Source organism: Columba livia, chromosome 4, assembly GCF_036013475.1.
Source record: "Columba livia isolate bColLiv1 breed racing homer chromosome 4, bColLiv1.pat.W.v2, whole genome shotgun sequence".
NCBI lineage: Eukaryota > Metazoa > Chordata > Aves > Columbiformes > Columbidae > Columba > Columba livia.
The window spans coordinates 74508180-74524973 of NC_088605.1; the positions used below are offsets into that span (position 1 = coordinate 74508180).

At 39.8% G+C, this 16794-nt stretch overlaps 1 protein-coding gene across 11 annotated transcripts in view; it reads right to left on the bottom strand.

Moving 5' to 3' along the window:
• Window positions 1-237: 237 nt before the first annotated feature.
• The window catches only part of RAP1GDS1 (Rap1 GTPase-GDP dissociation stimulator 1), an 84902-nt gene continuing 68345 nt past the window's right edge, over window positions 238-16794 (bottom strand). For all 11 annotated transcript variants that reach the window (XM_065062376.1, XM_065062370.1, XM_065062372.1 and 8 more), the window contains 10 exons: window positions 15422-15550; window positions 12859-12984; window positions 10078-10221; window positions 9675-9806; window positions 9132-9266; window positions 7478-7603; window positions 6450-6589; window positions 3329-3455; window positions 1930-2058; window positions 238-905 (listed from right to left, as the gene is read on the bottom strand). In XM_065062376.1, coding sequence (XP_064918448.1) covers window positions 778-905; window positions 1930-2058; window positions 3329-3455; window positions 6450-6589; window positions 7478-7603; window positions 9132-9266; window positions 9675-9806; window positions 10078-10221; window positions 12859-12984; window positions 15422-15550 — 1316 coding nt within the window. In that variant the 3' untranslated portion in view covers window positions 238-777. The remainder of the gene's footprint in view (window positions 906-1929; window positions 2059-3328; window positions 3456-6449; window positions 6590-7477; window positions 7604-9131; window positions 9267-9674; window positions 9807-10077; window positions 10222-12858; window positions 12985-15421; window positions 15551-16794) is intronic.

Genomic DNA, 16794 nt, shown 5'->3' on the forward strand with positions numbered 1-16794 from the left:
ATGAGATAAGGATTGTGTAGTGTATTGCAGTTCAAACGCGCAATTGTTAAACCACACAGTGCCTCTGTGTGAGCGCACACAGTCAAAGTGGCTGCGATTGTTGCCCTTGTATTCGCTCAGCTGAAAGGCAGTGATTGCATCAGGGCCAGAGCCAGGAACATAAAGGGCTCCTCACCAGTGCATGGTGGTGCGGTCGCGGCTTCTGTGTGTGAATACAGAAAAGGACAAACCACAGGATAAAGTGAGAGCACTGAAATTTTTATTTGTTACCTCTAGGTACCACGAGTTCGACATTAATAGGCAAGACCAGTGAATGAGCAGCAGTACATTGCATTCACACCTGATTCTCCAAAGCACCAAAAATGGAGCTAGATTTACTTCTTAATCCTATAGTCAGCACTCTAGCCTGGACTTGCTGCATCTCGTATTGTCCCTAATTTAGTAGTACGTTGTTCTGCAGTTAGGGGGCGTGAGGGAAGAGTCATTGTGTAGTACCACTTCTACATCATCATAGGACTACAACATGCACATTCTACTATGTGGCCCAAGCAACAAGAATACAAGTAGAACAGTTACGGGTGGAGACAGGTTCATGTTAACACCACCTATGAATTTGTAGAAACCTTGTTTGGACGGGTACCTACAGCAGTTCATCAATTTGTGTGGGAACATTACACGCATGCACGAGTGATACAGTGGAAAACACAGCGGGAGCGGCAACAGGACAAAGGACAAAGTTGAAACCTGTGATGGGATGCATTGGAAACAAGACCTTCCTCAGCTTTCTACAGCGAGTCTCTGCTCTGTTAGCGAGGCCTGCTGGGCAACAGTTTTGTTCTCATGGCTGCGGAGTTTTGATACGACTTCTAGGAACGCCATGCTCTGCACTTCCTTCTGAAGAGGTTCTGGAAAAAAGAATGGTAGAAGAAACGGTGCTTTGTATGAGACTGGCAAAAGAACAGAAAAGGTTGGTGGTTGTGGGAAACTTCTACAGAGCAGTACTCTGTACACACATAAGCACGCAAATGTGTGTGTACATGTCATATTTTTATTTGCTTTTTAATTGCTTTTTGAGGATGAAGAGAAAACTGTGGGGTCTGGGGCGTACAAAGACTGCGTGGGTTTCAGGTAGAGATGAATGATGAAGCTGCCGTGTAGCAGTCAAGAAAGTGCACCTGGACTGCCTTCCAAAACAGATGCTTAGGAAGTAATTTAATGAAAATATTTTTGTGCTTTATTCCTGAAACTAGCTTAAGTGAGCTTGCCTTGAAAGATCATGTCACTTGTCTGTATCAAATCGGCTCTGGGGGTGTGAAGCGGGTGAAATGGTTCTTTAAATGGATGTGTCAGCGCTTGGTCACTGATAGCTGTCCATTTACAGTTCAGCTCTGAGTTTAATACAAATACAACACCCAGTGCATTGCCCAGTGCTGTGCACATGTTTACAGCCCTTATGTTTTACTTGAAACTGTGAGACAACTTTATGATCCTGATCCTGGATTGCACGGTAGGAAAGGTTTGGAATAACCCATAAAATTAAGAAAACTCATTAAAGCCCTGTACTCGAGACATCTCACAGTTGAGATCCAAAGCAGTTGGTTTTGTTTCATGCCCAGTTCAGGCCACTCTAGTGAACTCCTACTTAGCAACAAACACCTACATACATTTTTTGCTTCCCAGGTGCCTGATACTGTGCAGTTTCTGCAGTTAATATCCAAAACTGAGTTAACAGCCGCTTTCCTGACACTATAAATTAACACTACAAATACAGTGTCATTGTAAATTGAAGCCTTCTGTGTACGTTCACTGTGAACGGAGAATCTGTCTCAGAGTGTGTTGGCACGTGTTCGATGTTGAGGCTAAAAGACAGAACTAAGTGTAAAAACATAAATCTCTTTCTTAGGAAAGCAGCCCCTCCTCAGTACTCACCGGATCCTATAAGGGCGCAGATCAGCACCATGGAGTTGTATTTTATTTCTGGAGCACTCCTGTCATCTGAGAGCAGTCTGTGTAGAATCTGAACAAGCTGAGCATTTTCAAGATCCTTTTCAGCAGTGACTGAAATACAAGTGAAAATTTATAAATCTGGGAAAGTGTGGCTTGCTTTGATTCTTCTGTATGTCAGACATTTATTTAAACCTGGATCTCTCACTGTAGTGAAAGCGGTGCTGTGATCTATAGCTCATTGGCATAAAACCGAAGCACATATTAGATGGTATGACAATAAGAATCACAGCTCTCGCTAGGCAAATGTTTGAAAGGGTGATAATAGAGTTTAATTATAAAGTGCAATCTTAAATGTGCAGTGAGCTGATGGAAAAGCCACCAGAGTTTCTAGCTATGTAGGCCAACACCTGGAATATTTCAGCTTTCAGGGCTTCCATGGCCTGAATTTGATTTTGGAAGTTTTGTCTCAGTAAATACAGATGGTGCAATTCTTCATTCTGTGGTAGAGGGAGCTCAGGGTCCATTGTAAAGGCTGTTACAAACTTCTCAAGATCAGAGCGAGTTACTTTCTATGTGGTTTTCTAAGAAACATTATAGATTGAATTTGGGCCATAAACCTTTAAATATCTGAAGACAAGATAGAGAATGGTTACATGATCCATGTGAACAGGAACACTCTTTTTAAATTAAAACAATTTCCTAATGCATTGGTAATGATTTGGAAGTTGAACATAGCATTCCTGTAGCACAACGATGGCAAGAGCAAAAATACGTAATGTTGCTTGTTTAGTTCATTATCTTAATAAGCAAATAGGCTAACAAAACCTCTGTTGAGCATTTACCTTTTTGTTTTGTAAGCTGAGGCATTATAAAGGCAAGTCAAGATGTTGTCAGCTCTGCCTTCATAGGGCAACTCTTGCATCTACTTTTGTGCAACTTAATAAAGACGTTTCAGGGGCATCGCCCGCCTCTGTGTGTATTCTCTAGCTCTCCCAAATTAGATAAGTGAAAGCTTTACTTTGATAAGCCCTCTCAAAAGGGGATTAACCATTCCAGTGTAGCACTGTAGTTTGGTCATACCAGCTCTAAAGCATGACTTTTCGTTACTGTCAGCCTTTTGGGTTTTAGCCACAATCTGAAAGTTCTGAGAGCCGTTCTAGATCACCTACCAGAATGATGGAGCACACACTAAGCAGCAAAGCCCAGTTTTCTGTATTGCCTATGTCTGCATGCACTGCTGTGTATTTCCGTGCTGCTGATGGCAGGTGGAAGGAGGAGGCTGCTCTGCACTGGAAAGAAACTCGCGCAACTCTCCCTCTATGAGTTCTCTTGGGCATCGACCGCAAAGCAAACAGGTAGAGTGGACTGCTGGGATACTCACCTAACTCTAAAGCCGCTATTAGTGCCAGCGCAACGAGAGCTTCGTTTTGCATTATTACGTGTTCACTGGTTGCCATGGTTACTAAATGCTTGATGCCACCGCTCTGTACGATGGTCCTTATTACATCCTAAAATAAACGACATTGGAATGAAAAAATTCTGCGTCGCGTCCAAACTGTATTAAATAACGGAGCTGTCAAGGATGCTGTGCTATCTTTGGGTAAGGATACTCATTGGCTTTATGCACGTATCATCACTTTATATGTCAACGTACATGCATGTCCGTGAACTTTCTGCTATTACTCTGCAGCTGTAAGATACAACCTGTTAAACCAAGCCAGTTAACCACATAATTAAGACACATGTAACTCTTTTCCAGGTTATACTGTGTAACTCAAGTCCTTATGGTGTGCACAATGAGTCCACTCTGCTATCCTTGTACTCAGCTGATGTTCAAAGATGATTAGTTTTCCCTTCTTTATGTTGTGATGTTCAGAGCAGCTTATCAAAAGCACCAAACAAACCTTATATTTGGCATAAGGAGGCACAAGAATATAGTTTTAATACAGTTATCAAATATTTAATGACTCTTCAGAGTTTCTTCAACGTGTTCAGAGAGGTGAGATCACAAATATGTAATAGAAATGGTGTAATTGAACAAAGATTGTCAGAAATGGGTGGGAAAAGGAGAAGCATTTGCTTTTCTTTCAAGAACAAAAGAAGTTAGGGAAGGATAGTTCTGGGACACCAATATGCAGCTGGGATTCTCTTTTCATGTCCAAAATTTGATCCAACTTACATACATGACAAAGGATGATTAAAGATTTCTGGTGTCTACAGCTCTTTAATTACTTGTTAATTGCCATTAAAAAAGTGAGTTTGCACCTGATGTTTTCACCACCATATGTCCCAAACGTACTTGCAAAATGTTTGCCTGAAAATGAGGTACCTTGGCATGCCAAAGGAAAACTGCTCAAGGAAATGTGGTTTGGTTTTTATTATTTTTTGATTTGTTCTGCGGGTACGCAAAGTTTTGAAATAGTAGTTATTTCTTGAAAAAGATTTAGATTTTTAATCAATGTGTTGTGTTTCCATTTGAAGCACACAACCTGTTCTAACTCCAGCCACGAGTCAAAACTCATTAACTGGTACATGAGTTTAGAATTATGTTCCAGTGCTTGCACAGACTGTGCAGTAAAATTGTCTATGCAAGGAAACAGACACAATATGATCATAATCCTTGAAACCTAGATAACCAGATTGAAGATGCTAGTGGCACAAGCCATAGCCTAATTATTCAAGAATTTTGTGTTTAAAACCTATTTTTTCTGAATGACATAATGTACGCGAACATGTAAGTACTTTTATATCTTTCCTTACTTGTAATGACGTATCTTGTTATTTTTTATTTTTCTGGTGGATCTCCAGAGTAGTTTTGAGACTTCATGGAGTAATCTGGGAACTGCTAATTTCTATTTGAATAGGTGTGGGATTTTGGCCCTATAAGCTTTGGGAATCAATCGGCACCATTGATAACAACATTGTTTTAAATTTTGATAGTGAACATCACCCTCTAAGAGGCAGCACCAAATAGTTCAGGTTTGGTGCTCATGTGGCTTAACTCACAAGTACCTACTGCATTTTTCAGAATAAGACGTAAGTTTTCTAAACCACTGTTGCCTGTGTAAATATCAGCCGAAATCCTTTCAAATTAAAACCGGAATTCAAATCGGATGTGCTGTAAAGAACCATACAGTCGTACTCATATTCGAACCTAGAGGGCAGTAAAAGCATTAAAAACCCTGCTCTGTTGTCTTCCAGTCACATTTCCTCTATGAGTACATGAACCACACAAAAGTGATCATTCTGTTAACTCCCATATTAATATTTACTTGGTGCCATCAATAGCGTCTCTGTATTTAGAACTGTTTTCCTGTAGAGACTATTGATAAAAGTGCACATCTGTGGTGGTGTATGCCATCTATGTTTGCATCTTGTGGACTGGGCTTTGGGGTGTAGGAAAACTGAGAACTCGGAAAAAATGAAATCTGATCAGTTTTAGAGGCTGAACAAAACATGGAGAATGAGCATTAGAGAGACAGGAATATTAGAAATCAGGAAAGATTTAAATCTCTAAGGTCTCTTGATTTGTTTCCAGAGATGCTCAGTATAGATTAAGTCCATGATACGTTTTTCACTTTGCAAATGCCGTGCGGGAATGAAGAGGTCGCTGTTAAGTCTGAGTTCTCCAAATCACGCTCGTTATTTAAGCTCAGTCACGCAGCCTGTCGGTGATCACACTAAATGAAGTCTGAGCCTGAAACAGCTTGTTTCCAGATCAAAACCCACCTGGACACCTTCCTGTGTAACCTCATCTGGGTGTTCCTGCTCCATGGGGGGACTGTACTGGATGAGCTTTCCAGGTCCCTTCCAACCCCTGACATTCTGTGATTCTGTGATGGTTTTGTCCCTTCTCAGGCTCTGTTTTGCCCGACACACTGTGCCTTTGGGCTGCTTGTGTAAAGGTATTTAGCTGATGCGAATGTGATGGGGTGAGGGTGGCAGAACTATTTGTCCCAGTTTCTCTTAATGTCACGCCTTTTATCATGTACAAGCAAGCTTCTCCTGGAATTTGGAATAAATGATAATTTATAATGTTCCATTAGAATCTTAAAACTCTGGAATATGCTATATGAAGAGCAGTGGGACAGGCTATTCCTGGGTCTCAATTTTATATAAATATATAGCAACATCATAACAACTGAGTGCAATGACTCTTCATATATAGCATCCTTAAAATGTACAAAATGCAGCATGCTGAACTTCTAGAGGATACAATACAAACGAGTCGAGATTTAGCCACATAAATGTGAAGAGTATTCCTTCAACCGGCCTCCAACTCTGAAATTGTTTTGCTTTGTTTCAGTTTTCATTATTTTTTTAACCATATAGTTCCAGCGAGCCTTTAAACCTGGCACTTGTGTCTGACCGGCAGGTCGCCGAGGGGATGCAACCCATGAATTAACCAGCCTGGCTCTCTGGAAGGATCACACACCTACCAACACCAAGTGCAGAGGTAACTCTTAGCTCTTACAAGCTCACCTTTTTTACTACTGACTTACTTTTGATTTGCTGTGTCTTATAAGTGCAGAAAGTAGTCTGTTGGACTCTCCCATCACACCTGCGTGGTCCTTGGCTTCACACCACTCCACCAACCGTTCCACCAGTTTGATGTTTTTGCCCAGCTGTTCAGCTGCTTCTGCTGCATGATGCCGGAGCCAACAACACAACAACAAAGTTACTAACTAGCAGTTGGTTAAACAGAACTTAACTAGCTTGCACTAGCAGTGGGAAAAGTCTAAGCGGCGTGGGAGCAAGTAAAGCCAGTCAAAATGGAAATAAAATGCAGAAAAACATTCATAATTCGGTTTTTGAAAACAACATCAGCCCAGTTAATAAGATTTGTGTGTTGGTTAACAGCAGGGAAAACACAGGCGATGTCACATCCCCGGTGGGCTAGGTCAAAAATATAAGTGCAGAAGGGAGCACTGTGGTCAGTTATTGGCTTTTATAAGTCACATAAGTTTCTCCAGTGAATTTCTATTTCAAGTCTAATAGTTTTGCTGGAACTAGAATGGATCTTCTGGAGGACTGGGTCAAAAATAAATACTTGGCTAATTTATCTCATTAACTACTTTTGTTTTTTAGCAGACCTCAGATTTTATAAATTCTTATCTTGGAACAAGGTGATGAACTAAAAGGTGCTTGTTCCTTTTTGGAATTGCAGTTAATTAATTAACAGGTGCACTAATCTGCTGCAGGTACAGCCAGGAAATGCAGTAAGTGAACAGCAGAACAGGAGTGGTTGCGTAAAACACGCCTCAGTTACACACTCGTAATGTGACAGTAGGAGTGTTCTTCAGTACAAAAGTAAATAAGCATTTGACGCCTATTTTCTGGGTCCTGGCAGTCAATTTAGGAGTTCTGAAGAAGAAAAATCAACCCACATTCCTCTCCCTTTACATATATATTAGATTTATTCCAAGACTTCAAGAATGAACCCTCTGCTTCCCTCTTGTAAGAATCTTGGCAGCATATCACAGACTGAACCAAAGAGAATCACTTAACATAGAGAACAGTTTATTTTTACCTTGTGCATCTATTAACATTCTTAATGTTCCCAGCAGCTTGAACTGAACAGGGGGCATCTCCGATCTGAGAAATTTCAATACAGTTTCTGCAACACCAGCTGAGAGCATCTTAGCCTTATTTACAACTGCATGAATAAAGAACAGGAATGATCTCAAGAGCATTTCTGGAAGATGCATCTTATTTCTAAAACGGTCTTGAAGCAAATTTTCAGACAGTTTGAAAACCAGCTTGTGAACACTTCAGGAATGTGAGTGTGCACTGATAATACTGAGTTGTGGAAAAACCTCATGGTTGCTACGACACAGGTGTGAAATTAACTGCTTTTCCCTACCATGTACATCCAATTTCCAGTGTTCAGCCTGAATGTAAACTGAAGACTAGACTTTGCCCCCTTGGGCTAGGGAAGGAGCTCTCTACAAAACACGTGAAGCAGAAGCTCAGGGTAGTACTTGAGCTCCCAAATCTGAGGAAACTTCTCTGATTCCCAACAACAACCTTCTGTTTCACATAGGCAAAGGCACTAAAACATCCAATTAGTAAAGTAACTTCTTACTCGGTTCCAATACTTTATACAAACAACGCTGTGGCCTGAAATGTCTGAGCCTGTAGCTGCCTCAGACTCTTTCATTCCCTCCGCTAGTCTACATTCTCTACTTTCATGAACCTCTCTGCAATATACGTATGGTGCAAACTTGGTCTAATATGATACTTAGAAAAAGTACTTATTTCATATTGAGAGTAGTGTTTAACAAGCAGTTCACCACTGAGGCCAGTTATTACTTGCTTATTTTTCTGTAACAATATACATTATATCTTCCATAGGTCTCTGGCAGACATCCTTGAGCACAGGCGGCAGGGAAGCCTGCAGACTGGTGAAGTTAATAGAATTACTCACCTGAAAAGGGTAAGCAAATGGCAAACCTCTAAAGCTGCACAGGTTTAGTTATGTATGCATGATCATTTTTAAAAAGTTATCGTTTGTCAAAACTGAAAATAGTAAAACAAGGTTAAATGGATGAAAGACTTTATTTTTGGCTCAGTATGAGAAGGCATAGACAAGTATTACAGACTTGCTTTGTTTTTATGCGCATGTACTCTGCCTTCTATGCTTGCGTAATCAAAACTAATGCAAATTAAGTTATTAAAAATGACAAAATTAGCGTTCAGTTCATTGCCTACAAACAGTAACTAACTGCAATAGGCTGGCTATTCTAACAGGCTTCCGCCAGCTCCAGTTTGGGAATTGTCAAAGCCTGAGGAAATTACAAGTGGGCACTGCTGTCTGGTGGGGACGCTCAGCTGTGAGAGACACCCCAGATGGAACAGCAGCAATAACCAGGATGTGTGCTCTAGACAGAAAGGATGGAGAAACCATCCTCAGGGGCTCCTCAGCTCCCTGCCTATTACAGAGCCACCCTTGCCTTAGTTGGGGATGATACTGGGGGGTCAAAGTGGCAAAAGACACTCAGTAGTCCTGCAATATATTTAAAACTGCTGGTCACAGCTGCTGCGCAAAAGACATGAAAGCAATGACGGGCCTGAATGAAAAGCAGCAATCTGAGCTGCCTCCAGGACTGTCAGCTCTCCCACCCTCGTGCAGTGACAGAACACAATTTCACCTTTGGGTAATTGGCGATGCAAAGTGAGCTTACCAGGAATAGCCAGGTTTCTGAGAGCGCTCAGTGCAGCGTGTTGCACAGTTACATTTCCATCCTCCACATGTCTGTCTAGCAGATCCATCAGGATTTGAACTATGCCATTATCCACCATATGGATGCAGTTTCCGTCTGTGCGAGATGAGAGAAGTCACTTGTGAATGGAAGATTATTACTAAGATTTTTACAAGAGCTTTTTAAGAATAGAAGGGTTATTTCCTTGCCCCTTCCTAGATTTTATTGTTGAGAATTTGACCACCATTGTCAATGGGAGTCGTAGTGCTCATGACAAATTCAGGGGAGTGATATAAGAAACACTGAAGAAGGCAGGAATCACCTATACCTCTCTATAAATGTGAAACAGTATTTTTAAAGTAGGCTTAATGCTTTTTGGGACTGTAAAATATAAAACTGCTGATGTTGCTATATAGCTTAATAACAGCTTTACCATGATGCACAGCTTTTGTTTGTAGCTGTACAGACAGAGCATTATAGAAGGACACATATAAATTAACATAAGCTACTATGGCATATTCTTACCATTTCTGGCAAAATTTGCAATAGCCAGTGCTCCTGCAAGCTGTAGCTGATGGCTGTTGGAAGGAATCCATGAAAGTACTCTTTGGAACACACTGCCTCTTCCTCCTTCAAATAACTTCTGCATGGATTCATCTGGGGTAAAAAGCACAGACAGTCAGCAAGCCAAAGAAGTGTTTGTTAGGGAAAATCCTTCTCTTTATGTCCGGGAAGCTCTGCTGGCTTCACTACAATTAATCCAGCCCTGCAATGGGATGAGAGACAAGATCTGCCCCATTGAATGTTAACTGGCAGGTAGCAGGTCCTCTAGGTTATTTAGACAATTAAATAGTAAAATTCAGCAGCCAAATGGCACTTACAGGTACCTGCTGCTGCTTTGCAGAAGGTGGCGACACACCGTACTTACCTCCAAGCAATAATAAAACCATAAGATCAGAAGCTGTTTTAAGCTCTGCAATATCATCCTCTCTGTCACTGTCCACAGTCTTCTGAACGATCTCAAGTAAGCACTCGACCAAGCCTGCTTCAACCAGCTGCAGCTTAATGACATCTGAAGAACAGCAGGGGTAAGAGCAGTCAGAATCATTACTTTAAGTATATCTGTTGTACATACATGCAGGGCAGACTGCCAGGGGAGGTTTAGATTGGATATTAGGAAAAAGTCCTTCCCAAAAAGGGTTGTTGGACATTGGAACAGGCTGCCCAGGGCAGTGGTGGAGTCACCATCCCTGAAGGGGTTTAAAAGGCATTTACACAAGGTTCTTAGGGACATGGGTTAGTGCTGGAGTTGAGTTGGGTTATGGTTGGACTCGATGATCCTGAGGGTCTCTTCCAGCTGAAATGATTCTATGATTCTATGAAAAGAAGCAGTGATGCCAATGATCTCACTGACAGCTTGTGTAGATAAAATTGTAACTTTTAAATTTTACATTCTCAGGGCCAACTTCTGTTATTATTTATTATTATGTTATTATTCCCAGGGTCTCCCCCAGCTCTGGCTGCCTTTCCAGTACAACTATTCCCTGAAGCTGTATGGAGCCGCTCTTTGCTCCTCAAAAATGAGGATATTTCTCTACAGCAAACTTGTGGCATCTCAGTCATCACTCAGAGGGACTGTTTGGGCTTTTCAGAGACTTCGGACTGTGGTGCAGAACGAACTTAGGGTTTCTTATTCTCTTTAAGTACAGAAGAGCTACTGACTTGACCGAGACATGCAAGCACAAAACACAGAACTTTTGGATGAAATCTCAGAGCAAGTAATCACCCATTTCTTTTAGCTTGCCAAGATTTGTGGTATTCATTGCAAGGGCTCCAGGAGTACAGTGAGGCCAAATGCAAAAAGCTGGGTTGGGAGAGAAGTTTGTTGTGACTGAAGAAAACCTGGGAACTGCTGAGGCGAACTCATTGTAGTTTTTATGGGGAACCGGGCTCCACAGAGAAGGTGGTCAATGTTTTTCAGGTGGTGAAATAGGACTTGGGAGCAATATTTTTCCTGTTGTTTCTACAACACAATTTTAACAGATTTTTACTTGTGAATCAAAGCTGGGAATCTCCTTTACATTCCAAATCTCCCTTTCTGTTGAGCGGGAATGGCGGGTTGGCTCATGCTGTTATGTCCTTCTGTTAGGTGAAAGGGATTCTGGTAGGTTTTGCATGCTGATTTTTAGAAAGCACAGTCACAAACCTCAGCACAAATGTGCGAACAATGGATTTCTTTTAGCTTTCTGCATGCAATGGTGTTTATACAATAAGGAGTTTAACCCAAATTAAAATATTTTGAGAAGCCAAAGCTTTGGAAATATCTTTTTCATCTAGTTTAGAAGTGAAAATTGGGTGAGGAAAAGTTTTCTACTTCTGGTGAAGGATGTGCCTGACTCTCAATTTCCTGTCGTCACCAGGTTTTTCACCTGAGTTAAATTCATTGTTCCTCCAAGAGCAACTGACCTTCTTGTGAACTTTGTTAGGGAATGCAAAATATCCAGTTGGCATTTTTATAAATCAGTATTTTTTTACTGAAGTACTTCAAAAGGATAGAGAGTTCCTTTAGTTATAGAATACTGGGTTGCGGGTGTGCTGTGAAATATAAATCACTATACCAGTGTCCTGAAACAACGACAAAACAAAACCCTAAAAAACCCCAACCACTGAAATCTAGACTGCAAATACTTCATTTAGATATTTTTGCCTCTTGACCTATTGCTGATTATTTACAATGAAAAGCACCTGAACGGTACCAGCACAGTGAACTTAGTTAAGTGTGCCTTGAATCCCCAGTGGAAGAGTTCAGCTGAATGTCTCATTACCTGCAAGCACCTGAGTTATATTCAGCAGCAGTAAACTTAATGAATTTTATTGCTCCTATAAAACATAGTCTAAGAAAAAGTAAGCATTTGAACTGAGTCAAACTTGCAAAAGCTTGGATCCAATTCAGTCTCCAAGTACGGAACTTAGAGCAACTTGCTAGTTGTTGTTATAGAGCAAATTAATTTATTTGGACAAAATGTGCATTTTTAGAACTCAAAAAAGGAATCCTATTTTCGCATACTGCTTAAGATAAAAGACAAAATAAATGTTTACTTCGATTTAAAAAGTTATCCTGATTTATACTATGTACAACAGATACAGTGTGTGTGTGCAACAGAGTAGGATGAAACCTAACAGAGTCCACAATTCTACCTCATACTTGATTGCATTCAAAAGAGCTTTAGTGCTGAGGTGATTAAACCAAGGTTATAGAGCCATCTATAGACTGTGGTGTCTCCCACATTCAGAATGCCCCCCACTTCAGTCCAGTTCCACCCGGTAACTCAATTCTGTTTCCTTTAAGGGCAGACAGTAGGTTACACAAACCACCCAGAGCTCATTTGGGAGGAACATCCCGGCAGGGGGATCCTGCACGTATTGCACCTTTAATATTCCCACTGGAGGTACAGGGAGATAAAATATAACCTAATCAAATACAGAGTGAATCAGAAGTGGAATTGGCATTTACAGTTTGTTGGCTCCTGTGAGATGCTCAGACAATTAAGACCTATTCATGTCATATCGAACTGTCATCGCAACCATCACCCATGGCTGAATGAGGCAGCCGGTTACTTTGCATTTAGCTCCTGTAAAAGGCACCAAAATACATATAAGGGAATGATTTATTTTTTTTTAAAAAGTGTAAGAAAACAAGAATCCCCACCATTTTCTGCCAGGGGAGCCAAAACTTCAAAAATCATTTCTTTTTTATCATGTTCTATTTGCTTCTTGAACAGTTTCACAAGCTCTTCAGCAATGTTTGTGTAGGCAAACTGCTCTTTACTTGACTCTGCGAAGCAAAAGGAAAAATTCGGTATCAAGTCAACAAGCAACATCAAAAGGTAGGACTATTTTTTCTCTTTATCACCAGATTTATTCAGTAAGATGACTAAGTGCTCTTCACAGACAGGAACAATAGACTCATGCTTGTCATCAAATGAAAAGAAACATGTCTAACACTTTATGATAAATGCATTGACCTGAATTAATTATGATTAAGGCTGTTAAAAATCTATACATCTATTATCAAGGCTGTTGGGGCTGCTTCTGCCCAACATAATGTAAAGGTAGCTATAGAAACAGTAACATTAAGAAAATATATATACATTATATATATATATATATATATATATATAAGTCTTTGATTCCCCTCAGCTTAACAGGAAGACTGACAGATCATATGCCGCATTTTCTATGGGAGAGATGAAGGGCCACACTGAATGCTTTAATATTGATGTGGTTGTATGACGGTGGCATTTCCTTTGCAATCCCTGTGTCGCTGTTGCGGGGCTGTTTCATACTGCATAGACAGCATAGAACACCTTTACAGATGGGTTCCCTCACTACCAGGAGGTTGGCCAGCAAATAATGGTTCTTCAAATATAGGTTAAACAAAAGCATCTCTTGCTGCAGTGCCTGTATCTTATTCCCCCTTGCTGGCAGCATTACAGGGGATGCAGGTGGTGGGGCTGGTGTTCTGCATTCTCCAGTTGCCACCTCCTGAGAGCCATCTGTAGTTAGGAAAACCTTCCAGAAGCTTTGCTACTGCTCCAGTGGAGGGTTAGGGATGATTTTAATATAGAATTGACCCCAAGCACTGGGGAAAAGCACGAACAGCAGACCCAGACCCTTTTGTGCACACTCCATTATTGTTTTCTTCCAATACGCACAACTGCATAGCAGATTCAAAGTGGATTTTTAACCTTTCCTGTATTTTTAAAAGCAGAACCATCATTCACTTTTTTTTTGGGTTTTTGCCCTGCTTTGACACAGAATGAGAGTTTCATATAATGCTTCTCAAGGGATTTATGCAATGCAGTTGTCTCTGAAGTGATGAAAAATGATAACCTGACAATAAAATTCCCTGAAGTTACAAGACAAAAATAAACTATTACAGTTACAATGTGATTGACTAAGCTATTGCTTAAGGGAGATTAAGGTATTACAAGCTAAATTAATTTTGTGCCAGTCTTAAAGGACAAGCATCTTTCCAGCATGCGGGAAGGGAAGCAGCTGCTGTTGGGCTTCCTTCCCATGGTTCCTATTTCTCAACTGGACAGAGCTGGATCTTTCCAAGAAGGACAGGGAATGTAGTTCTCAGTGAATATACCATTTGTTATATCTAATATCCTTACGGTTTTAGCTGCATTTTCGCACTAGAATTTCCAGAGTATGACTCATATTATATTTTCTGCTGTGCAGACACAATACATAGTGCCCACCTTGAAGACCTCTGATCTATTCATTCCTTTAGTGCGATTTTGATGGCTCTTTCCGTTGTTGTTTTGCTGAGTAGATTTGGCTGCTATAAGCAAAGGTATTATGTGTGTGGTCAGACTACACTAGATAACATGATATTCTCTCTGGCCTTGAAATCTATGAACTTAGGACAGTTGTGAATAACTTCAGGCCACCAAATAGTACAGATTCACAGATGGGTTTTTTTCATATTTTAAACTGCCAAATCTTCTTAAAAAATACTGGATGATATCACAACTGCTATATTATTGTACTTCAGTGCAAAAAAACCTCATAAGACTAAAATTTCGCAGAATAGTTTAGCGAAAGAAGGACAGCAATGTAAAACATGAGCGATAATAAAACATGGGCCCTAACAACCTTTTGGTTTACACCTTGTGGAATTCCAATGAAAACTAATCCCCTTGCAAAGACACTGGATCAAAGCAGGACCACAAACTTCCATTTAAACGAAGTTTTAACTAAACTTAGGAAAAATAACATCTACAGCTTAGTAGTTTTAATGATTTATACATGCAAGTGTTTAGTCTGGAACATGTTAAAGCTCTACACCTAAAGGAATCTTGTATAGGCAGATTTACGATCTGAGCCTGTCTCAGTTTCATTCGGTGATTTCCATGAGCCAAATTTAATCCTGATGTAACTTTGTGGAGCTACACCAGGATACATTAATTATATTATTAATAAATAATTCACAGTAAGTAGCAGCACTCAGGAAATACTGTTTAGATGATTTAAAATGTGCCTGAGTGAACTTTAACATAAAACATAAGGTCGTACTAAGTATCTACATATATTTCAGTTACTGAAGGGAGACAACTATAGATTTTAGAGACGATAAGCAGAAACTGCTTGCTTTAAATATTGAATGTACCAGAAGGAATGGAACAAGCGTCAGTGCAAGGCTTCTGTTAGTCTTAACCTCATGAAAACTGGATGTAAATATGAGATTAATACTGTAGACTTACCAAGTTCTGCTAAATTGCCAAATGCAACAAGGCACATCTCTGTCAGAGCTGCGTTTTGGCAATGAATGCCCAACAATTTCACTAGTGTAGGAATAACACCCATATTGATAAGCTGTGACTGCAGGGTATCTACGTAGAAAGAAAGTACAACAGTGAGTTAACATTCCTGTTTGCAGTACTATTCTTTAGAGCAAAAAAAGCATTTTTCACACAAAGCAACTTCTAGGCTAAGCAGCATTAAATCATCTATCTCCTCTACTCCTCTGCGCTAGTATGTGGTCCAGATTTGAGATATGGACTCATAATTCTCCCTGGCAATGGGACATATTCCCAGAAATGTTCCCTCCTGATCTGATCATAGGGTATAGTGACTTATGCAGCTACTGATAATTTGGTGGTTATCAGGTTACTAATACATGTTGGGTTTGATTCTGAGCTCACTGAGACGAGTTGACTGAAACCAAACAAAACTACGTCAGTGAAATCATTACTTATCTGAGAACATGTTCCTATATACTGCTTTCCCTTAGAGACCAAAACTGGAAAATTAAAATTAGAATGAATATAAACTGGCACTGAAATAAACATGAAAAGTTTTATAAACACAGGAAGTCACAATGAGGAGCTTGAGAAAAAAAGGAAGTTTAATAAAGACAAAAAACTTGGAAGGTTTAAGAAAAGTCCTTAGAAGCCATTCTGATAATTTCTTGCATAGGATGAAAGTTTATAGTATTTACAAGTAAGAAAGTTATTGCTCCTAGATGTCTGCAAATAGAAAGATGCGTTGATGGTTAGGCAGAAACATGATTGTTTTAAAGAATTATTTATGATGATATTTTCTCTTACACATTTTACCTATAACACAGTAAAGAAGAAAAACATTGTTTCACAGCTGAATACAAGCAAGCAGACACGAACACACCAGATGTTGTTTAGTAATTTTCCTAAGCGTCTTTTTCCCTTTGTTTCTAAGCACTTTAACTATGTTTAAATGTTACAGACTCAAAAGACAATGATCCAAAGCCCAGTGAATTCAAGAGAGTTGTATTACTTCATTTAGCTTTGGGTCAAGCCCTGGGGGGAATTAGGTAATTTATTTTAAGGAATTAATTCTGAGCAACCGAAATCAGTTGGAGTTATTATGTGTATGGAATCAGAGCCATAAATATTGCAGCTTTTTACAGGGAGATAAAAACATATTACATCCTAAGTCTATCAAGTTTAGTATCATCTCATGCTCTCAGAAAAATCTTTGTCTTCAAAATGGTTCAGAATTCTCACAGAATATAAATTATGAAAAGATTCTGGAATGTTTAGTTCATTTATATTCAGTGTAAAACACTTTTATAATAGTTATCAATTTGGCACGCTAA